Source organism: Notolepis coatsorum (assembly GCF_963971535.1).
Source record: "Notolepis coatsorum genome assembly, chromosome: 5".
Taxonomy (NCBI): Eukaryota; Metazoa; Chordata; class Actinopteri; order Aulopiformes; family Paralepididae; genus Notolepis; species Notolepis coatsorum.
In genome coordinates, this window is record NC_140169.1 from 98,998,811 (window position 1) to 99,023,857 (window position 25,047).

General features: G+C 41.2%; 1 protein-coding gene across 1 annotated transcript; it reads left to right on the forward strand.

Annotated features, from left to right (window-relative positions):
- Positions 1 to 6,510: 6,510 nt before the first annotated feature.
- Positions 6,511 to 15,339, forward strand: LOC311228286 (uncharacterized protein; the record flags this gene model as incomplete). The annotated part of the gene is made up of 2 exons (XM_084314194.1): positions 6,511 to 6,664; positions 14,129 to 15,339. The coding sequence occupies 2 exons, from the start codon at positions 6,511 to 6,513 to the stop codon at positions 15,337 to 15,339; spliced, it is 1,365 nt and encodes a 454-aa protein (XP_084170320.1).
- Positions 15,340 to 25,047: the final 9,708 nt, after the last annotated feature.

Consider the following 25,047-nt stretch of genomic DNA (forward strand, 5'->3'; position numbering starts at 1 on the left):
TTAATTGTAGATACACCAATCAGGTTTAAGCACTATAAAAATGCAGCAGGTGAGTTCACCTGTCTTCAACCAAAATGGAAGGAGAGTGAAGTACTGTACATAGAGAACGTGAAAATATACAATACATTCACCAAACACTACACAAGACAACCAATGATGCAGACTGATGAAAATATACATTTTCTCCCATTTTCCCAAATAAGTCAACATGGAGAATCACAACAAAAAAGTATCTTGCCAGATCCAGCTAGGCAAAGAGATAATGTCTAGTATTTTCTGTTGAAATTTTTTTACTGTAATTTTAACCTGTACTGGATACAGTATTTTATGTTTGTCTGATATTTGCTGAGCTTACAGTGTTATGCACATAGTAGCATGAAAACTGGGACATGTATTGTTGTGATTCTCCATGTTGAGATGTTGACTAATTTGGTTATATGGAGAGAACATTTATATTTTCATCAGTCTGCATCATTGATTTGGGTATATGGAGAGAAAATGTAATTTTTTTCATCAGTCTGCATCATTGATTTGGGTATATGTAGATAAATAAATTATATTTTCATCAGTCTACAGCAGGGGTGGGCAACTTTGTATATGGTGAGGGCCACAAAATGTCCACAATCAATCTGAGGGGCCGCATTGTTTATCGGCAGTCCGGCCAGTAGTACCCCATCACTCAAATAGCCCTAATAGTCACACGGTATATAAACAATTAAAATTTGTTGTAACTTTGTTTTTATTCCATTTCAAATGCATTTAGTAATGCAATTTCAACTTTATGAATTTATAAACAGCTGAATTTAAAAGTATTGCTGTGTAACCCCAAATATATACAAAAATGATCAATTATAATTAAGGCTTATAATAAAATAAATGTATGAACTTAAAGCCCACTGCTCAACAAACACAAAGCAGCATTCCTGCTGCATTTCACTACAACAGTAAATCAAAAGTGCAATAATAAATGATTTTGTTAAATGTATAAACTTTTATCCTGCTACTAAACAAAACATTATAACACTGAAATGCATGTTATGGATATGAAGCACTCAGGAATGTTTTGTTTAGTAGCAGGATAAAAGTGTATACATTTAACAAAATCATTTATTATTGCACTTTTGATTTACTGTTGTAGTGAAATGCAGCAGGAATGCTGCTTTGTGTTTGTGTTATTAGTGTTATCTGAACACTACAAAAGTAAACAAGTAAAGTGCAAGTAAAGTAAAGTGCAATACTACATGCCTCCCATTGACCCTTTATCAAACTGGCATGACATTCACCCTTGCCCCACAGTGGGTCAATAATGGTTATAATAATAATAATAATAATAATAATAATAATAATAATAATAATAATAATAATAATAATAATAATAATAATAATAATAATAATAATAATAATAATAATAATAATGGTCCCCTCTCTACACCTCTCCATCATCTCCCCCCCCCTCTCTACATCTCTTCATCATCTCTTCCCCCCTCTCTACACCTCTTCATCATCTCCTTCCCCCCCTCTACACCTCTTCATCATCTCCTCCTCCCCCCTGTCTTTAATGAGACACTTAATGAGGTCTCTCCATTTGGCGCACAATAGCAGGAATGTCAACTTCAATGTTTGTGCATGCAATCTGCATCAGATGAAATAATGTTTCATCCGACAGCCTGTTTCTCTCCTTTGACTTGATGTGCTTCATGTTTGAGAAATTGCTCTCACATATGTATGTGCTCCCAAACATACTGGCCATAGAGAGGGCAAAGTCCCTGAGGAGTGGGAAGCGGGGCTCAGGTAGCAGTTTCCAAAACGAAATTCCCCTCTAATTTCTCTTTGCTTGAAAAAAAGGATCTGACTGTATCTTGCACAGTTCAAGCTGCAACGGTGGGGGCTGCTCTGACACTGTAGCGGTGAGGGGGCCGGAAAACAGCGCTATCCGTGACTGCATGCCGTTGAAATCTTCAAACCGATCATTGAATTGCATTTGCAGTGTTTCAATGTCGCTCCTGTACTTTCCGACGGCTCAGCCATCGGATTTCTGTGTGTAGCTGCAAGTCGCCATAATCATTGTCCATCTCTTCCAAAAAGGAGACAAACTTTCTATGGTTTAGTGACCTGTTGCCTCCACGAATTAGATTGGTAACCTTGGTAACCAAATCCATAACATGGCTGTAGTTGTCAAGCTTCTTGGCACAGAGAGCCTCCTATATCAGATAAAAAAAAAAGAAAAACGCATCTAATTTGACTACACTCGACTCGCATTGGTCATTATAGTGACCCACAATAGATGGAAATTATGTTAGCGAACTTACCTGATGTATAATGCAGTGCAGCATTGGACACTCAACGCCACTCTGCCTTAGAAGCCCGGCGAATCCTGTGCGTTTTCCTTTCATTGCCGGTGCTCCATCGGTAACAACAGCCGACAGTTTATCAAAACCCCCATATTGCTGCACGGCACTTTCAACAGCGTTTCATATGTCCACACTAGGGCTGACCCCTATTAGTCAAATAGTCGACTAATTGATCGAAAGGAGCCATAGTCGACTGCCAACTCTTCTTAGTCGAATACAATACAAAAAAATATAATTTTTTTTTTTTTTTTTTTTTATATTGGCCTGGGGCCGCATGGAACGTCGGTGAGGGCCGCATGCGGCCCGCGGGCCGCCAGTTGCCCCTCCCTGGTCTACAGCATTGGTCTTGTGTAGTGTTTGGTGAATTTATTGTATATTTTCACATTCTCTGCGTACTTCACTTACAGTACTCTAATCCAGGGGTTCCCAAACTTTTCAGGCCGGGGCCCAGAAAATAAGGCGTCAGAGAGCCGCAGCCCAATGCACATCGTCAGGCTTTTTTTTTTCTTCTTTTTTTGCCAGGCGACCGATTATCACTTCAATCCTATTAAGTTAGTTCAAGTTAGTTATTCATTTATATGTGCTATTTATGAGAGGGCTAACTTGTTGCAAAATAATAATGATAATAATAATAGCCTCATTAAAATACTATTGTTGCTTCGGTTGTTTTCAGCGTTTTATGTGCATAATCTGTTATTTAGTTTGAAATGTTCGTTGAAATAAGTAGATTTTTCATTTTTGTTTATTTATTAAGTTAATATAAAACCATATAGTCACATTTTAGAATACAATAGAATATAATTTTAGAATACAACTAGAAACACTGTCCTGGCCTGCTTCTAAGTTCAGTGACCTGACAAAAGTTTTTTCTTTTTTCTTTTTGGAAATCATCCCGTGGCTGCTCGCGGCCCACCTTTGGGTCGCGACCCCGACTTTGGGAACCACTAGTCTAATCACTGAGAAGTAGAATTGCTAAATGTGTTTTAGGTTAAGCACAGCAGTGTGTGTAACTGGTTCAAACAGAATTAAGTCATATGAAACGTGTGTTTCATATGGTAACAAAATGTAGTTTTTATAAATTAGTGTATGGTTTTGACAAGTGTTTAATTTAGCAAGGGATCTGAGGTGTTCTGATAATTGTGTGTGTGGTTGTGCTAATTGTGTGTTTTGAAACACCGGGCCCCGTTTTCAAAATCATGCTTAGGCAATCGAAAAAAAAACTGTTTGTGTGTTTTATTATATACATATGTTTCAGTCTTCTCATAAAAAAAGATTCGATTTTTGGGTCTTTTCCTGCCTTTGGTCCGCTTTGCATTCACATCTCAAATGAACCACAGCAGGGTTCACTTGCAAGAGTGAATGAGCTTTCACACCACCCCAAACCAACCGGACTATCCGAGGAAATGAACCAGGGTTCGATTAAAGCTTATTATAGGACACGACATGGGTATGGATGGCTCCAGGTGCTGCTGCGTTAAAGTGCACATCTTCAATATCTGTACTATTTAAAAGCACAGTGCAGGACACACTCAAAGGTTATCGCACCTCAGAGATGGCAGTGGACATGTATGACAGGACAAAGGCCATATGTAATGGCCTTTGGATTGAGGAACATACTACCAGCCAAAGGAAGAAGCAGAAAAGGATGGACGAGTATGTAGTTGAGTCATCTTGTGGCACAAGCTCAGACCTCAGCTCAGGAGATCAGCTGAGACAGAGACTGTTCTATCCAGTCGTCGACAGAATGCTGCAAGAGCTTGAGAGCAGGTTCTCATGAGTTGGATAACAACTTATGAGAGGCATACAGGCATGTTATCCAGCCTCAGACCAGTTTCTCTCAGTGGAATTGCTGCAACCCCTCGCCACACATTACAATATCCAACTATTGCCAGAGGAGATCACAGTTGCAAAGTGTTTCCTGGTCAGGACAGGCAGAGATGCAGTCCCTACTATCCAAAGTGTCTTTTCCCTCCTGGGTGATAATAATAATAATAATAATAATAATAATAATAATAATAATAATAATAATAATAATAATAATAATAATAATAATAATAATAATAATAATAATAATAATAATAATAATAATAATAATAATAATAATAATAATAATAATAATAATAATAATGCATTTGATTTATAAGGCGCCTTTCAGGACACTAAAAAAAACTACTTACTAAACATGGATGTTTAAAAGTACTAAAAACCAACAAAAAATACCAAACACTAACAAACATTCAGCACAGACAATGGGGATGCTGACATTAAAAAAAAAGAAAAAAAAAAGGAATGTAAACAATTTTTATTTATTTTTTTAGATCCGGGCTTGGAGAAAAACATCCGGGGCTAAAGCCCCGGAAGCCCAGGGCTAACGACGCCACTGTACACGACCAAGGTGGTACCCATGTACATGTCAAAATACTTCCCAAAGGTCAGTGAATACCACGATCACAACACCAGAGGGAGCTCCACAAATCATGTTAAACCCAGATTCGGCTCAAACAAGGGACTAAACACGTTTCGCAATTATCCCACATCAATGTGGAACGCCCTACCCAAAGCTGTAAAGGAATGTGAATCAATACCCACTTTCAAAACCACTCTCAAAGAACACCTACGGGAGGCTGCAATTCGAAACTGGCCCCTGTAAATGTCCTAACCTAACCCCCTCCAATGTACAGTAAATTACCAAGTATGGTTTTGTCAATATTCCAATGTACAGTTTTGCTTGTACAGTTGTACAGTGTGTGTCCCCCACCCACTCACCCCTCCTACCCAACCCCCCCCCACACCCCACCCACCCAACCACCTCCAATGTACAGTCCCTCCACCCACTCAACCCCACCCCACCTACCCAACCTCCTCCAATGTACAGTTTCTACGTCAAATGTATATACTCTCTTTTCTGGACTATTTTTGTATCACAAACAGTACTGTATTTGCAAATCTGATATGTCAAATGTATAGATGTAGCAGTTCTGTCTATCTGTATGTCATGTATGTCATATATGTTATGATGAATTGAAAATGGGGGACCCTGATGTAAACAAGACGAAAGTCTTTATCTGGTCTGCATCCCCTTAACAATTGTATGTATTGAGCTGTACTGTACTGTACCCATTCTGCAATCTATCTGTTAATAAAGTTTTCAGTGCGTTATTTCTTTTCGTAGCCGCATTTTGCGGAGACGCGCTCTGATTGGCCACTGACTGACACTCTCTGATTGACCACTGACATGTGCGCCCAATCGCGTGACGAGCTGTGTCTTTGCCCATTTCCGGCTCTAACAGCCTGCAAACTACCTAACGCCTAGTTTATCACTGGTTAAGCTTATAGGCGACTCTTTCGAAGTTGGTTAAGGTTAGAGTTTGGGATCAGGGCTGGTGTTCTATCGCCCTGCTCTAAGACAAACTCTAACCATAACCAACTTCGAAAGAGTGCCTAAGCTTAACCGGTGTAGAAACAGGCGTCGCACGATTGGGCGCACATGTCACATGAAGTGGCCAATCAGATAGCGTCTCTGCTAAATACAGCTACGAAAAAAAATAATGCGGTTAGGGTTAGACGGAAGAGACCCTTCGGCGCTAAACCAATCAGAGAGGGTCTTCGCTGTACGCGGGCTAGCCAATCAGAGCGTCTTCGCAAAAAAAATCACGCATCTTTGACAGAGCGATTTTCCTTTATTTTTATTTTAAATTTTTTTTTAACTGACGCTTAGAATTCAAGATACTTTTTCTATTTTGTGGTGTAGTTAATTACTTAAACTAAAAACTATTATCTGTCTATCAAATTCAGGAACGAGAACTTTGAGAGATTGTCATAATGTCATAAATAAGATATTCTGCCCAGGCTGACAGGCCCGTTCCTTAGACCATTGTTCTGATTAAGTCTTAACAAATAAAAATAAAAATAAAAATCGTATGCAGTCATGTCTTAGTTCCCACGTGGTCAGCAGTCTAGGTTAATTTAAGACTTTCTTTTGTCTCTTGAGAATAAAACTGCCACTCCAGCACAGTAGGGGGCGGTAATGCACCTTAACGGTTTGAGGCATCAGCCGACATTAAAACAAGAAGAGTCTTTGTGCGTCATCTCGACACAGCAGCTCCAGTAGCAACAAGCAGCGACATTGTTTTGTATTTTATTTCACTCTTCTCTTAATATGGCGAGATTACACCTGCTGAAAGCCCTGGTCAACCAGAGACTGACTGCTGCTGCTGACGAGATCTTTGGAGTGTTTGAAAGAACCATAACACAGTATGAAGAGGAGATCCACCGCCAGAGAGACATGTTGGACATCAAGTTACTGAGAGCAGGTTGGTGGAGACTAGTCTTGTCTTGGTCCATAAACGAATGGGAACTCTTGTTTATCTAACTTCTATTTAGTCTCGTCTTGGTCCATAAACTACTGGGGCCTCATGTTTAATATAACTTCTATATCTACGTTGTCTTGGTCCATAAACTCCTGGGACTTCATGTTTATATAACTTCTATATCTAGTGTTGTCTTGGTCCATACACTACTGGGACCTCATGTTTATATAACTTCTATATCTAGTGTTGTCTTGGTCCATACACTACTGGGACCTCATGTTTATGTAACTTCTATGTCTAGACGAGGACATGTGTCATCCTTATATAGTTATAGACTATATCATAGTCAGTTATAGTCGCAATATATAGATATGATATGTAACGTTATAGTCAGAAGACAATACAGAGATATGATATAATGTTATAGTCGGAAGACAATACAGAGATATATATGTAACGTTATAGTCGGAAGACAATATTACAGAGATACGATATATATTGTTATAGTCGGAAGACAATACAGAGATATAATATGTAACGTTATAATCGGAGGACAATACAGAGATACGATATATATTGTTATAGTCGGAAGACGATACAGAGATATAATATGTAACGTTATAATCGGTATACAATACAGAGATATGATATGTAATGTAACGTTGGAGTCAAAAGACAATACAGATATATGATATGTATTGTTAGTCAGAAGACAATACAGAGATATGATATATATCGGAATTACAATACAGATGATATGTAGCATTATAGTCGGAAGACAATAGAGATATGATATATGTAACGTTATAGTCAGAAGACGATACAGATACAATACAGAGATATGACGTTATATTTGGAATTACAATACAGATGATATGTAGCATTATAGTCGGAAGACAATAGAGATATGATACATGTAACATTTATAGTCGGAAGACAATACACATATTATGTAACATTATAGTCACAATACAGATATATGTATTGTTATAGTCAGAATACAATACAGAGATATGATACAGTACTACGACTATGCTTGCACCTCATGGTACCAAAGCACCTCAAAACAAGCCCTTAAAACAAGGTTACAAACATCACAAAACAAACTGGTCAGACTACTGCTTGGCCTTACTCACAAAACCCACCTTACCCCTGCACATTTTGACAAGCTAGGATGGCTTATAGTAGACGACAGAGTACAGCAACTTGCAATGGGCCTGGTCTACAAGATACACTACACCACTGGGATACCCATCCCATGTACATGTGGAAATACTTCCCAAAGGTCAGTGAATTCCACGCCCACAACACCAGAGAGAGTTCTACAAATCGTTGAACACGTTCAACCCAGATTTTGCTCAAACAAGGGACTAAACACATTTCGCAATTATGCAACAATAATGTGGAACGCCCTACCCAAAACTGCGAAGGAATGTGAATTCCTACCCTCCTTCAAAACCGCTCCCAAAGAGCACCTATGGGTGGCTGCAATTAGAAACTGGCCCCTGTAAATGTCCAAATCCCCACCAATGTACAGTTTCTTCCCCTTCCGATGTATATATTTTAATGATCTCTTTTTACTACACAGTTCTGTATATCTGTTTGTCGTGTATGTCATAATGTCATGATGAATTGAAAATGGGGGACCCCGATGATCTAACAAGACGAAAGTCTTTTTCTGGTCTGCATCCTCTTAGCAGTTTGTTTTGTATTGAGCCATACTGTATTGTACCCATTCTGCAATCTGTTAATACAGTTTTCAATCAATCAATCAATAGTCAGAAGACAATACAGAGATATGATACGTAACGTTATAGTCGGAAGACAATAGAGATATGATATGTAACGTTATAATCAGACTACAATACAGAGATATGATATGTAACGTTATAATCAGACTACAATACAGAGATACGATATGTAACTTTATAGTCGGGAGACAATACAGATATGATATGTAACATTCACAATACAGAGATATGATATGTTGTTCTAGTCGGAAGACAATACAGAGATATGATATGTAACGTTATAGTCTGAAGACAATAGAGATATGATATGTAACGTTATAATCAGAATACAATACAGAGATACGATTATGTAACTTTATAGTCAGGAGACAATACAGATATGATATGTAACATTCACAATACAGAGATATGATATGTTGTTATAGTCAGAAGACAATACAGAGATATGATATTTAACGTTATAGTCAAAAGACAATACAGATGTAAGATAATATGTAACATTATAGTCCGAAGACAATACAGAGATAGGATATGTATTGTTAGTCAGAAGACAATACAGAGATATGATATATGTAGCATTATAGTCGGAAGACAATAGAGATATGATATGTAACGTTATAGTCAGAAGACGATACAGATACAATACAGAGATATGATATGTAGCCTAACGTTATAGTTGGAATACAATACAGATATGTGTAACATTTATAGTCGGAAGACGATACAGATATTATATGTAACATTATAGTCACAATACAGATATATGTATTGTTATAGTCAGAATACAATACAGAGATATTATACAGTACTACGACTATGCTTGCACCTCATGGTACCAAAGCACCTCAAAACAAGCCCTTAAAACAAGGTTACAATACAAACATCACAAAACAAACTGGTCAGAGTACTGCTTGGCCTTACTCACAAAACCCACCTTACCCCTGCACATTTTGACAACCTAGGATGGCTTAGACTAGAGTACAGCAACTTGCAATGGGCCTGGTCTACAAGATACACTACACCACTGGGATACCCATCCCATGTACATGTCGAAATACTTCCCAAAGGTCAGTGAATTCCACGCCCACAACACCGGAGGGAGTTCTACAAATCATGTTCAATTCAGATTCGGCTCAAACAAGGGACTAAACACGTTTCGCAATTATGCAACAATAATGTGGAACGCCCTACCCAAAACCGTGAAGGAATGTGAATTCCTACCCTCCTTCAAAACCACTCTCAAAGAGCACCTATGGGTGGCTGCAATTAGAAACTGGCCCCTGTAAATGTCCAAACCCCCACCAATGTACAGTTTCTTCCCCTTCGGATGTATATATTTTTTATGATCTCTTTTTACTACACAGTTCTGTATATCTGTTTGTCGTGTATGTCATAAATGTCATGATGAATTGAAAATGGGGGACCCTGATCTAACAAGACGAAAGTCTTTTTCTGGTCTGCATCCTCTTAGCAGTTTGTTTTGTATTGAGCCATACTGTATTATTGTACCCATTCTGCAATCTGTTAATAAAGTTTTCAATCAATCAATCAATAGTCAGAACTAGGGATGGGAATTGATAAGATTTTATCGATACGATTCCATTATCGATTCTGCTTATCGATACGGTTCATTATCGATTCCCTTATCGATTCCTGCTACATTTATAATTTACATAAATAAATTGGAAATGCAACAGAACTAAGCTGGTTAGAATAACAACATGCAACTTGACATTTATGATTTATTGTTGAGCCCCCATGTCAGAAAAATACAAAAACTGTAAAAAAAAATTTAACGTATTTGAGAACTAATTGAATCTATTGAACTGTAGTTGCATTCAAAATTATTGCAAAAGAGAATTTGTTAGCAATAACCTACCTGTATAAATAAAGGCCAGCTCAGTGTTCTCTCTCTGTGTCTCTCTGCAATGAGCATGGCTATTTAGCTAGCTAGCGGCTAACGTTACTTTACCATGTAAATTACTGATATTGCTGATATCATATTGTTGAATGATGTTTCTCAATTAGCAGCCACCATACAGCTAAAGAGACAAATTTTGTCCGGTCTTACGGCTGCTAAAAAGCTGATAGCATCACGCTGGATTCAACCGGATAAAATGTGCCTGAAGGTATGGGTTCTTACTTATCTCGATGTGATTTATCTAGAGATATCTACAGCAAGAATTTTAGGTGTCAATGAAGCCAGCATTGCAATCTGGTTAGAAGTGGTGGAGCGAATAAAGGTTAGCATATGAATTGTAATCCTTGGTTAGAAACGAAATAATGGATGGATTATCCAAGGGGGGTCCTGGGGGGGGGGGGGGGGGGGGGGGGGGGGGGGAGAGCGAGTAAGAGCATATGTATGTATTGTATATTGTATTGCAAGTATTATGTATATATCTCGTAAACTACATCTATATTGATTCAAATATTGGAATGTATAATCCTGTGATTTATTGTGGATATTTACTGTTAATGCTTGTGTGTCTAGTTTTATGTCATGTCAAAAAAAGTATAAAAAAATTTGTTCACAAAAAAAAGGAAATGGATAATCGATTTTTCAGCCCGCTTCTCTAGCGTGCATAAGTACACATATACTATCAATAATCTAGCGTCTATTTGAAAACTATTCATAATAGGCCGAAAAATTACAACGTGTTTTGTGTATTCCACTAAAGGGCGGTTCCTGCAGAATCTATTTTTTTTCCTGAAGTAAAAAAAAAACAAGCGTTTTTCTAAATTGTATCAAACGGAAATGTACTGATTTAAAAAAATATATAAAAAATCCGTTTAGACAATGTTGACTGGAAACAAGTCATTGATAAGCGATGGGCGTATTAGACACATAGCCATAATTTAAGATATAGTTTATGCGTTCGCAAATGTGCTCGCCCTCTCATTGAATAGAGCGCTGGCACTCAAGCGCTAATTCTAGCGCCCCCTGCTGGCACTCAAAGTGTTAACGGAACCGGATGTGTTAAGATGCGTTCAGAAAAAAGAATTCCCTACTCAAGCACTACTCTAGTAATTCATGCGAGTACTCGATCTGGGATAACATTACTCATGCTCTTCGGAGTAGGGATGTCCCGATCAATTTTTTTTACTCCCGATCCGATCCCGATCATGTGATTTTGAGTATCTACCGATACCGATCTTTCCCGATCAGATAAAAAAAAATGTATTAAAAAAAAAAGAGAATAAAAAGAATTTCTCCCATCCCAATTTCTCACATTACATTCACCCTGAATGTTGACGTTATCCAGGTGAAAAGTTTACTTCATTCAAGCGAGGCATTGCAACCGGAGTAATCTAAAAACTCCGCCTCCAACCTGCTGCTTCATGAGAGCAATGGCGCCATCGTCTGTAAAAATCAGGTGACTGCAAGTTCTGCAACTAGTGGATGTCCCTCATCCTTGACATAAATCATTTGATGTATAATTAAATCAAAGGAAATGCGTTTGTTTTGGCAAAATTCTTCTGCTCTGTGACAATAAATAAATGAATGATGATATGCAATTTAAAACCAAAACTAAGGCCTCAGTATGAGTTTAAGACGTGGACATGGTCATGTTTGTTGAATAAAAAAAAAAGTAAAAAAAATAACAAATAAATCCTGATATATATATTTTTTTTCTATCCCGATCTTCTGAAAATCGGGGGCAATCGGGGGCCGATCACGTGATCAGATCGGGACATCCCTAACTCAGAGAGTGACAACTTATTGCACATGGTGGCAACCCCCCCCCGCCCCCCCAAAAGCCTAATACATTGTGATTTTGAACTGCGTCATCCAATGTGCAAGTACTTTCGGATGTCAATCAAATTGGCCTCCTGCCCCAATCAAATTGGCCTCCTGTCTGTTGCATTCAGATAGAGGGAGAGAGACAGACAGAGAGACGCGCGTGTGTGTATGTGTGCTTGAGTCGCAAGTGTGTGTAAGCAGGGGGAGAGAGCCGAGGAGAGATCGCTCAGAGACTTGCAGCGTATGAGCCTCTCTCTCACTCTCTTTTTCTCTCTTTTGGGGAAGTGCAAGTGTCTAACAGGGAAACCCTTTCCGCATTATTTCCACTCGCTCCGTTTTGGTCATAACTTCAATGTTACACTAACTTCCTCAAATTGTTTATTGTGGGCGGTGGCTACAGCCACAGAAGGGAGCTGAGGTATGCAGATCAGAATTCTTACACGTCACAGATACGCTAAATTCAGAATGGCTTTGTTTAGTGGGGGAGGAGCTTGTGTCAGCTGAACTGGAGGAATGCGCCTGAACGAGAATTTCACACCTAGTCAGTGTTGGTACAACCCCACATTGCTAGAAAACAATGCAAACCACTGGAAAAGGCCATTTATAACATAGGGGACCTTTAACACATATGCATAGGAACACATTTTTCAGTAGGGATGCACCAATATGAAAATGTGCCACAGATACCGATTGTTCAACTAACACAATCGGCCGATACCGATACCAATACCGATATTTGTGGCATTTTTTTTTTTTATATTTCTTTTATTTTTTTGGTAATTTTTTATTTTTTTTTGTATTTTTTTTATGAAACTACTGTATATTTGTGTTACAAATTGTGCTCACCGATATGAACATAGGCCTCTTTACTTACTTAAAAAAAGGAAACATCAAGAAATAGCACTATCTCTCTCCCAGTATGTTCTGCAGGGCTGCAGCTAGATACTAGTTCTCCCAGTATGGTCTACCGGCTGGGCTGCAGCTGGATACTATTGTCTCAACCAGAGCTCTCAACCAATGAAATTTTGATTGACAGTCGATTCTGCCAATTACGTCACACACCGCTTGCACCCGCCTCTGCTGTTACCACCAATCGGCAAGCGCGTATACATTTTTTACTTCCGCTTTTGTCCGCCATTGATTTTGACGAGAGGTTCTCTACAACAACAACAACGGCGGCGCGGCCGACGTTTAGCTTTTAGCTCTGCAGGATGACTTAAACGAGGCATAATGATTTTACTGCAACGAATGTTATAATAAAACAAAGCCTTTCTATACATCTGTCTGATTGAAAACGTTATTAACAGATTGCAGAATGGGTAAAACTCAGGGCTCTATGAGCAACGGAAGGAACTGAGCTAGTATGAACGCGTAATGCTTGCTACATTCGGGTAAATAATATGCTGATGTTATTGAACGTGTAACATTAACTATATAACGTTAATGCCACAAAACAAATGCCTTGTTAATCATAAGTAGTAACTTTGATGCAGTAGCTTGTGTGTGTGTGTGTGGGGGACTGGGGACGGCGTTGTGCAGGTCGCAAGTGAACTTTTTTTTGTCTTTTGACGCTACACAAATTGATGGATATTTATCGGCTACTGCCATCGGCACATTTGAGCTTATCGGCCGATAGGCCGATTGCAGTCAACAAGGCACTTATCGGCCGATACCGATACCCGACCGATACATCGGTGCACCCCTATTTTTCAGCCTTAAGAACCAACGTTGCAGAACTATCTCAACACATATTATGTATAGGAACACAGTTTAAAGCCTTAAGAACCAACATTGCAGAACAATCTCAACACATATTATGTATAGGAACACAGTTTACAGCCTGAAGAACCAACATCACAGAACAATCTCAATCAATAATTTTCATCACTGACAGTATAACAGATATAATGGAATACATTACATTTGTCTATGTTCATTTGTTTTATTGCTGTGTTTTTCTGCTCCTCCCTCCAGACCCCCCACAGCTCTCTGTCTGTGAAGAGGATGTTCCCCTTGAGCAGCAGGAGAGGAGCCCCAGTCTGGACCAGGAGGAGCCAGAGCCCCTACAGATCAAAGAGGAACTGGAGGAACTCTGGACCAGTCAGGAGGAGGAGCAGCTTGAAGGTCTGGAGGAGGCTGATATCATCAAGTTGACATCCACTCATGTCCCTGTGAAGAGTGAACATGATGAAGAGAAACCTCAGTCGTCATGGTTTAACCAAACCCAGACTGAGCCTCTAGCCAGCGCCTCAACTGAACAGATGCTGAAAACAGAAACTGATGGAGAGGACTGTGGACTATCAGAATCAGCCATTAACTTGGATCCAGATGATGATTTTGAACCAACTAGAGATGTCCAGCTGCTCTCCTCAGACTGTTCCGGAATGGAGACTGAAGACAGTGACGCAGGTTGGGAACCTCAGTCAGGTTTAAATATGATGAAATCAAAGAAGACACACAAAGTCAAAGGACAACATTCATCCACCAGCAGCAAGTTCACGACATCTATGGAACCGTCGCATGAACTGAAATCAGCCAATCAGATTGTATCTGCACTTTGTTGTAAAGTGTGTGGGGCCACGTTTTCTCATCACAGGAATTTAATGTGTCACATTCATGTCCATTTAAGTGACTGTGGTTTGTGTGGGAAACAATTAGAGTCTAAAGAGAGTTTGAAACTTCACCTTAAAAGTGACATCAAGGGTCTCGCCTGTCCCATGAGGGTTCCTACAGAAGACAAAGTCTTTGTTTGTCCAGTTTGTGGCAAAAGATTTGGTTACAAGGGAAATCTGAAGGTTCACATGAGAACTCATACGGGAGAGAAACCCTTTACTTGTATATTTTGCGAGAAAAGATTTGGCCGCAAGGGAGAGTTGAAGGTTCACATGAGGACTCATACCGGGGAGAAACCTTACAGCTGCTCTGTCTGCGGTAAAAGATACGGACACAAGGGAAACCTTCAGATACACATGAGAACGCACACTGGGGAGAAACCCTTCAGTTGTACAGTCTGTAGCAAAACATTCAGTCTGAAGGGACACCTACTGAAACACATGGAGGTCCACACAGGAGGAGAACAGTGGCGTGGCCAGAGGTGGACCCAGAGAACATCAGCTGGGCCCGGCCCGTCCAGCACCAAGCATACGCCAGGCTGGGGGGTGGTGGTGGATCAAGGTCAGCAGTAGATCCATACACCTGGCTGGGGGGGGTGGGGGATCAAGGTCAGCAGTAGATCCATACACCTGGCTGGTGGGGGATCAAGGTCAGCAGTAGATCCATACACCTGGCTGGGGGGGGTGGGGGATCAAGGTCAGCAGTAGATCCATACACCTGGCTGGGGGGGGGGGGTCAAGGTCAGCAGTAGATCCATACACCAGGCTGGGGGGGGGGGGATCAAGGTCAGCAGTAGATCCATACGCCAGGCTGAAGGGGTGGTAAGAGATCAAGGTCAGCAGTAGATCCATACACCAGGCTGGGGGTAGGGATGGGTACTGAATCCGGTACTTTTAAGGGTACCGACCGAATCACGTTGGTACTACCGAGTACCGTTTCACGTGAGATCCGCCGGTGCCACATTTCGGTACTTTTTTTTTTTTTTTAACGTCCAATGACGGCAGCGTTTAGTTTACCGCAAAACAAAACCTATGAAGTGTGCCACATGTTCACGTCAACGTTTGACTTGATTCAACAACAAAGCCGAAAATGGTCGCAAGTGTTGTTACACTTTACAAAGCTAGATGCAGACAACGCTCGCTGCAATATTATATATTATATATATATATTAACAAATTGTTCTAAATAAATAATAATGATAATAAATAATTAGAACTTTGGAATATTTTATTTTTTATAACTGAGGTTGAGGTAGGTAGATTACATTTTTAGAGACTAAAGTACAGAAAAAAGGTACCGTTGGGTACCGGTATTGATTCACAGGTACCGGTTCAAATGTGAACGGTACCCAACCCTACTGGAGGGTGGTAAGGGATCAATGTCAGCAGTAGATCCATACTCCAGGCTGGGGGGTGAGTAATTAAGGTCTGTAGTAAATCCATAGCCAGGCTGGCGTTGTGGTGGGGGATCAAGGTCAACAGTAGATCCATAGCCAGGCTGGTGTTGTGGTGGGGGTTGAGGTCAACAGTAGATCCATAGCCAGGCTGGGGTTGTGGTGGGGGATTGAGGTCAACAGTAGATCCATAGCCAGGCTGGGGTTGTGGTGGGGGATTGAGGTCAACAGTAGATCCATAGCCAGGCTGGGGTTGTGGTGGGGGATTGAGGTCAACAGTAGATCCATAGCCAGGCTGGGGTTGTGGTGGGGGATTGAGGTCAACAGTAGATCCATAGCCAGGCTGGGGTTGTGGTGGGGGATTGAGGTCAACAGTAGATCCATAGCCAGGCTGGGGTTGTGGTGGGGGATTGAGGTCAACAGTAGATCCATAGCCAGGCTGGGGTTGTGGTGGGGGATTGAGGTCAACAGTAGATCCATACGCCAGACTGGGGGGGGGGGGGGGGGTCAAGGTCAGCAGTAGATCCATACGCCAGGCTGGGGGGGGGGGGGGGGGGGGTCATAAGAGCTGGGATCATAAGGAATCATTGCAGCTCAAACACTGTATGTCACATTTTTCTATCAATGAATATGCAATAAATATGTTTTGAATCTTGCTTATTCAAATTATGAAAATGTTTGTTATTATTTCCATATGCTTAGTTCATGTCAAGTTGCTGCAGCAATTTGATGGGTTGATGCAAAACAAAAAGATATATATACAGTATATATATCAACGAATGTCGCAGCTTTACAGTCAAACTTAAATGCAGAGGTTAAACTCCTGGTAGTTAGGATGGTTAAATGCAGAGGTTAAACTCCTGGTATAAATAGTTAGGATGGTTAAATGCAGAGGTTAAACTCCTGGTATAAATAGTTAGGATGGTTAAATGCAGAGGTTAAACTCCTGGTATAAATAGTTAGGATAGGCCACCCTCTGCAAAGTCTGTCTTTCTTGATAACTTCCATGATGTACTAAAGAAATATAGCTCAGGAAGGAAGTATTAATCCTTGGCGATCTGAACCTAAACTATGAAGATAAGTTAGGTAAAAAAGCACTGAATAGAATCACAAATAAATTTGATCTTACACAGTTAGTAAAGGGGCCCACTAGGATAACTTCCACATCAAGAACTCAAATTGACCTAATATTCTCTAACAAACCTGAGAGTGCCTAAGACATTTAACATGATTACAGGCCTGTCTGATCACAACCTAACCCTTGTAGTTAGAAAACGTCCCCAAAATCGAGCAAACCTTACTAACACAAAATGTAATACATTCAGAATACCTAAGAGCGACATGACTGAATTTGAAAGTGCAATTAAGAACATCAACTGGAAGGAGTATCTGGGAACAATGTGGATACTGACACACGCATGTTCGTAGATACAATTACAAATACAACAAAATCATTTCTTAAGAAATGCAAAGTAAAAAACAAAAGCAAACAGACTCTCCCCTGGATTGATGGTAATATAATGAAACTCATGAAGGGACGAGACAATGCCCTGAGAACATATCTTAAGACCAAACTATCAACAGATAGACAAATCGTTGCTTCCTTAAGAAACAGGGTTTTAAAAGTGATCAAAGCTGCTAAAGCAACCTTTTTTGTAAATATGTTGAGCGAAGCTAAGGGAAATCCAAAACAAATCTGGGACAATTTGAAAAGGTTATCAGGCAGCAGTCAAAGTTCAACAAAACAGCTTGAAATTAAAGATAATGGCTCCCTGATTAAAGAACCAGTACAAATCGCAACTCTTTTCAACTCCTATTTTGTGAACTCTGTTAGGATGACAGTGCCCAACAGTCAAACAGGACCACTTATTGCACGTCTGATAGATGAATCCCAGCCAGTGTTTTCCCTGATGGAGGTCACTGAAGCCCAAATTAGCAAAATTCTGAAATCCCTCAAAAGTCTAAGGATATATTTGGTCTAGACTCACTTTTTCTAAAAAATTATGCAGATGCATTCACTGAACCATTAACAAAAATAGTGAATGCCTCTATTAAAGAATAAATACCCTAATGACTGGAAGACAGCCATTGTTTTATATCCATGCAAATACCAAAGAACTCAAGTTCAAGTTCTTTAATAGTTGTCATACAGAAGTACAGAATACTTTCATACAAAATGCTTCTTACTGTTACGCTCCAGAGACTGTGCTAGACAAGATAGTATCAAATAACATAATATAGCATGTAATTTAGAAGAAGAAAAACGAGGTCACAGTGTTCGGTATAGACATATGTACAATGTTCTGAGTTACCATATAATATACAATACTATGCAGTGTACTAATGTACAGTACTATCTAGTGCAAAGCAGAAATGGGATGAGGTACAATTTTAGGTACAATTTACAGTAAGGTGTACGAGTTGTAGTGCAATCCTTCATCAATAAATATAAGGTGTGGGGAGTGGGTGCTACAGTGTGTTTGTTTAAAGTGGGTGTGTGCTATAAAGTGTGTGGAGTGGGTGCTACAGTGTGTTTGTTTAAAGTGAGTGTGTGCGTGTGGATGTGTGTGCTATGTGCGTTTGGTGGTTGTTGTTGTGTAGTGTTCATTCATTGTTCGTTTAGCAGCCTGATGGCCTGGGGATAGAAGCTTCTTCTGAGTCTTTCTGTGCTCGCCTTGAGACTCCGGTATCGCTTGCCTGACCGCAGCTGGCAGCTGTTAACAACTGGCAGCTGTTAAACTAAACGCTGCAATGGTGAATGTCAGCAACTGGCTCACAGAGTCTCAACTATGTCTCAATGTGAAGAAGACAGTTTGTATGTACTTCACAAAATCCAATCCAACATCTGATAATCCTGGAGTGTTTGTTGCTGGAGAGCCAATTCAAGTAGTCTCACAATTTAAATATCTTGGTATTATCCTTGACTCTACATTATCATTCAAAAAGCAGGTAAAAAGAGTAACCCAGACTGCCGAATACAATTTGTCAAATTTCAGATTCATGAGGAACTGTTTAACATCCATGGCTGCCCTTCTTTATATGAATGCAATGATCATTTCCCATCTCATGTACTGTATGACTAGCTGGACCCATGCAAAAAACACAACCATGACACCCATTCTCTCTGTATAAACAGGCCCTCAAGGTGCTGAACCGAAAACCATATACTTATCACCAGTGTCACATTCTCAACAAGTACAGAACCTCACAAAATACACTGATGCCTGCCTACTATTCAAGATCTTAAATGGCAAGGCCCCCCCACCCCTCAGTACTTTTATCAAACAAAAAACATCTTATAATAGGTCCACAAGATCTACCCAGAGAGGGGACTGTACTGTGCCGTTTAGGTCCAGCTCCTTCAGTCAGTCCTGTTCTGTATCACTCTAGCTCTCGCTCTGCGTCTCTATGCATATATCTCGCTTCAGCATATATACACTGAATAATTTCAAAATGTACCTTTAAATGCCAGCATTCATCTGGCCACACCCCCATCCGCTTACCTATATAAGCAGGGGTGGTGCCACACACTCATCTCCTTCTCAAATTTCATCACAAGCAACGTGTTGCTATATGCCCACTTGACGTGGAGAAAAATATTAGCTGGAAAAGCAATGTTTACGAGGAAAGGAAGAACAAGGAGATACGTTGACATCATATCTTTATTTTCTCTCTCACTATTTTCGAGAAAATACGGCGATATTGTCTTCGTCACTGGAGTGTCTGGAAGATGGTGATCATTCTAAAAATCCTCCACCGGTTTTCGTATTGGGAGCACGCCGCTGCATGCCTCTCAACTGCAGTTCCTTGCTGTGTTGGTTGGGGTGAAACCTTTCAGGACACAGCTGAAACTGTAGGACGCGCCGCTGTTGTGAGAAGCGGTGGGTTTCAGGTTGGGTGAGTACTGTTTGCTTGTGGCTCCACTTGTCTGTTAGTGCTATGGGGGCTAACTGACAATGTTTACGAACACCGGCCCCAGTTTAAGGTCTTTTGGTTCAGCCTCTTGGGCAGCAGCGGAATACCTTGATCTGAAGCCCATTATAGTTTTAACTAGTGGGCCGCGACCATTAACACTGGTGATCCCTGTGTTTTCTGGACGAGTGGATATCTCTCTGTCACCGTGTAGCCCCTTCTTTCATATCCAAATGAGAGTATTCCTTCACGAGGAGATATGGGCATAGATGTTCGATAGCGGAAGATCTATGTTCAAGTCAGCTACACAGGCCAGTTTGGGTATTGTGCTGGCTCCGTCGGGTGTTGGTAAAATCACCGTTGTAAAGCTGTGTTGACATCTTGTTTCTCTTTTCTCTTAAAAAGTGAGGAGGGTTTCAGAACGGCGGCCTGTCTGGGTGAGTGTTATATCATTGTGTACAAGTTCAGGTGATAGCTGCTTAGCTTACGGTTAGCCAGTCAGCTGTTAGCTTCGGCGTTAGCCTGCTGGGATCACTGCGTGGCCTACATAGGTTGGGCCTACTGTTAGCCAGTCAGCTGTTAGCTGCAGCGCTAGCCTGCTGTGATCACTAGGAAACGTTAGCTTGCTGCTATCGGCCAAGGCCCAGCGCGGGGTAGCTCCGGCTCCTCGCGCGCCGCCGCGAGCTCCCCTCTGGTCGCGTGCGCCGTTCGCTCGGCGTCTGGTGGGCAGGGGCAGTAGCGACCGACGGTTGGAGCGGCCGTTAGCTTAATGCTACTCTGTTGAACGTGCTTTGATTATAACATGTTTTACACTCTTGACTACGACGTCATCTTTGACAGGGGATGTTCGTCGACCCTGCCCTGAGCCAGGACGGCAAGGATTGCGTCAACAAAGGGGACCGTAGCGACGGGTTGGAGCGGCGACGCTGGCCGGGTCGGCAACACAGGACGGCTGTGTTTACTACGGGGCCTTGAGACTGCACTTCGTTGATCTGCGCTTCGGGTAGGACAAGGTTTGGCCAGACCTTATACACGTCTTCTCGCTTTACCTTCTAAATGTTTTGTAAATAACTATGTTTTCCAAAAACGTGTGTTGCTGCAATACATTTAGGATACGACGCGAGTTATGTGTGAATTGTCTTGTCACTGGTAATTAGCTTCTCCGTGCAAATCGGGTTGTTGTTACAGATGTGAAAATTATCTGGTTGTTGTGTGAGAAACATCATGTGTGTTTATATGTACAGTGTACTCACAACTAAGGGGGTTAACTAACCTATGAAGCTATGCTTAGTGACAAATGAGTAAAGAATGGTTCTTTTCTCAGCCTGTAATGACAATAAACAGTGTGTTCACATATTAACAGGTTTTCCTGTTTTAACTGGCCGTATTAAGGGTAAAGTAGGAGGATTGTCTGCGAGACACTCCTTGCCCCCTGCGATCTTATTCTGGACTGCTTGGTCCCTCACAACCCCCTCATCCAATTCCCTGACCACCTCCTCCCATTTTAGACCTTCCATTCCCAAATGTTGAACCGCTATCCTAACAATCATCTTTACCCTATCTCAGGGGTCTAAAACTCAATTTACCTGGGGGCCGCTGGAGGTAGAGTCTGGGTGAGGCTGGGCTGCATCAAATATTCCACAAAAAAAGGGTTTCAAGTATTCCAAAAATGTATTAATACATCAACAAACTACCCCTTTGCCTCATCATAAAACCTCAAAAACACCAGCAACTGAGCATTCTCAGTGGTGTCAGTGGACTCATCCACAGCTATGGAAATGCACTGTGCATTTTTTTTTATTCTATCACAGCCAGTATTTCAGTTATTCTGGTTGCTGTGCTATCTGAGGAGGATTTGCTTTTGTTTGCCTTCAAACATGGTCTCCATCACTTCAGTCCTACATTATTTTATTATTTATGCATCAGAGAATGGCTTCTTGTGTTTAGCCAACACCCATACCACTGAGTGAGCAGTGACACTTGGTTGCTTTTTATCGTTGTGACATAACTTTAACAATAATTCTGCATGCAGCTTGATATGATGATTTCATTCCATTTATTTTTGTGGTTCTTAGTGCTGAAAGGTTGCATCAAAATAACTGTTTTGTTTCGTATTGGCGTTTCAAATTGCCACTCTTCACAAGAGCTACCGTTTCTTGGCACATTGTGCTGGTTGGAGGGAGGATGAACACATATTTTTCAGTCCATTCACCTTTGAATTGCAGCGATTTTCACTGTTGACTTTTATTTTACTGGCCATCTTTGAACATGCCATATTTTTCTACTAGCTGCCTGCTGGTAAAAATGATGCTACTCGCTACAGTACCTGCAGATTAGACTACCTGTAAATGCGCTGTCAACTCTCGCTCTGACTCCAACCTGTTGAAAGACAACACGCATTCCGTGAAGACCCGCCCTACTCTGCTCTGATTCGCAGACTGTGGGTGGGGGGGGGGGATGCTGACGGGACGCTGAATATGATTTGACCAAAGCAGTAGACAGACACAGACAGTTGGAGCAGTGCAGAGGAGATAGCAGAGAATTTCAATAGGGTCCAGCTGCAGCCCCGGAGATTGTTCCAGATTGGGCAACTTCCGCACGCTCCCACGACATTTCTCCCGCTGACAGGACAATGCGCTGATTGGCGGAAAGTACCGAAGTATCTCGAAGTACGTCTGACGTTTCTCTACGTCCGTTAGCGAACGTGTTAAGTACGTCTGCGCTGACGTGCGGTTGTTGAGTGATTGATTGAAGAGTTCCTTGTTCCATGAGAGGGGGGGGGGGGCTTGTATTGATCAGGTTAGTAGATATTGTACCGATCAGGTATTACAGATCATATCCGCATGAAATAAACTAAAATGTTAAAACCCATTTAGACTGTTTCTCATTCCTGTACTGTTGTTTATACTCTGCTCCTGTGTTGTAACCCAACCCCCTCCAATGTACAGTAAATTACCAAGTATGGTTTTGTCAATATTCCAATGTACAGTTTTGCTTGTACAGTTGTACAGTGTCTGCCCCCCCCCCCACCCATCCTACCCGACCCCCCCCCCCCCCCAACCACCTCCAATGTACAGTCCCCCACCTACCCAACCTCCTCCAATGTACAGTTTCTACGTCAAATGTATATACTCTCTTTTCTGGACTCTTTTTGTATCACAAACAATACTGTATTTGCAAATCTGGTATGTCATCATAAATGTATAGATGTAGCAGTACTGTCTATCTGTATGTCGTGTATGTCATATTATGTTATGATGAATTGAAAATGGGGGACCCTGATGTAAACAAGACGAAAGTCTTTCTCTGGTCTGCATACCCTTAACAATTGTGTATATTGAGCCGTACTGTATCTGCAATCTGTTAATACAATTTATTCAACACCTCGTTCGCCACTGAACAAACAGGTTACTGGTGCATATCAGACACATAATGCTATTCCTTCAACACCTCATTCACCACAACTACAGTATTATTATATGGTCCAAAATGGTCTCCCTTCCTTCTTTATTTGCTTGTTGATCCTCCGGTCAAATTCCCCCACCTCACTGAAACAATACAAAAGGACAACATAATACATTTTATTTATACGATAAATAAATATATATTCCAGAGTTAATAATATTGTATATTGTTTACACTGCCTTTTTATTCTATTTTTACTTCTCCACTGTACTATAATTATGTGACCTGTACCTCTGTCTTCTACTACCTGTACCTCCCCTCCCCCCTCCCCATGCTGCTGAATTTATCTTATCTTATGAATACAACGTTCAATTAACGTTCGCTAACGTAGAGAAACGTCAGACGTAATTCGAGATACGTCAGACGTACTTCGAGATACGTCAGACGTACTTCGAGATACTTCCGTACTTTCCGCCAATCAGCGCATTGTCCTGTCAGCGGGAGAAATGTCGTGGGAGCGGGCGGAAGTTGCCCAATCTGGAACAATCTCCGAGGCTGCAGCTGGAGGCTACTCGAGAATTTCGAGGATACCTGCTATACGCACTGATGACAGGATATATTTCCTTCTACTTGGTATCACTCCGGAATCACGTTTCAACCACTAACGTTGCTGCCATGAGCCTGCGCTATGGTAGCCTACAAGTGATAAAATAAATAAAACGCCCAACTCGCGCAACGACTCGGCAACAAGTTGTGCGCGGCGGCGCGGGCCGCATTAACACTACACTTTGATGTCAAGTAGGGGGCCGCAAAATATCATCCAGCGGGGCGCAATTGGCCCGCGGGCCGCGAGTTTGAGACCCCTGCCCTATCTGTTCTACCCTTAGTCTCTGCCATACCATTAACTACCCCTGCCACGAAGGCCACAATACCAAATTTCTCCTCCCTTACCCTCTCTCTATCCTCCTGCTCTACCCTCTCTGCCAAGTGCCCTCCTCCAACCCCCTGCACCCTATCTTGACTTCCCTATCCTACCCTGCTAGCCGCCTCAGCATACGATAACTTACCCTCCCTTCTCACTCTCTGAACCGCGACCTCCCTCTTCATCACCTCACACCCCCTAAATGCTACACTATGCTCCCCACCACAACTACAACACTTCAGCTGCACTCCCTCTCCACACTTCCCATAGTCATGTTCTTCTTCTTCTTCTTCTTCTTCTTCTTCTTCTTCTTCTTCTTCTTCTTCTTCTTCTTCTTCTTCTTCTTCTTCTTCTTCTTCTTCTTCTTCTTCTTCTTCTTCTTCTTCTTCTTCTTCTTCTTCTTCTTCTTCTTCTTCTTCTTCTTCTTCTTCTTCTTCTTCTTCTTCTTCTTCTTCTTCTTCTTCTTCTTCTTCTTCTTCTTCTTCTTCTTCTTCTTCTTCTTCTTCTTCTTTAGAATTTCCGGCAGTGTAGACGCATCGTGGCGTATTACTGCCCTCCGCAGTTCTTATACTATGCTAGTGGTATGGTTTCCATAGTTAGGCCTCTGGTAAATCAACTTTTGATTGTTTACCCTCTTCTTCTTCTCAT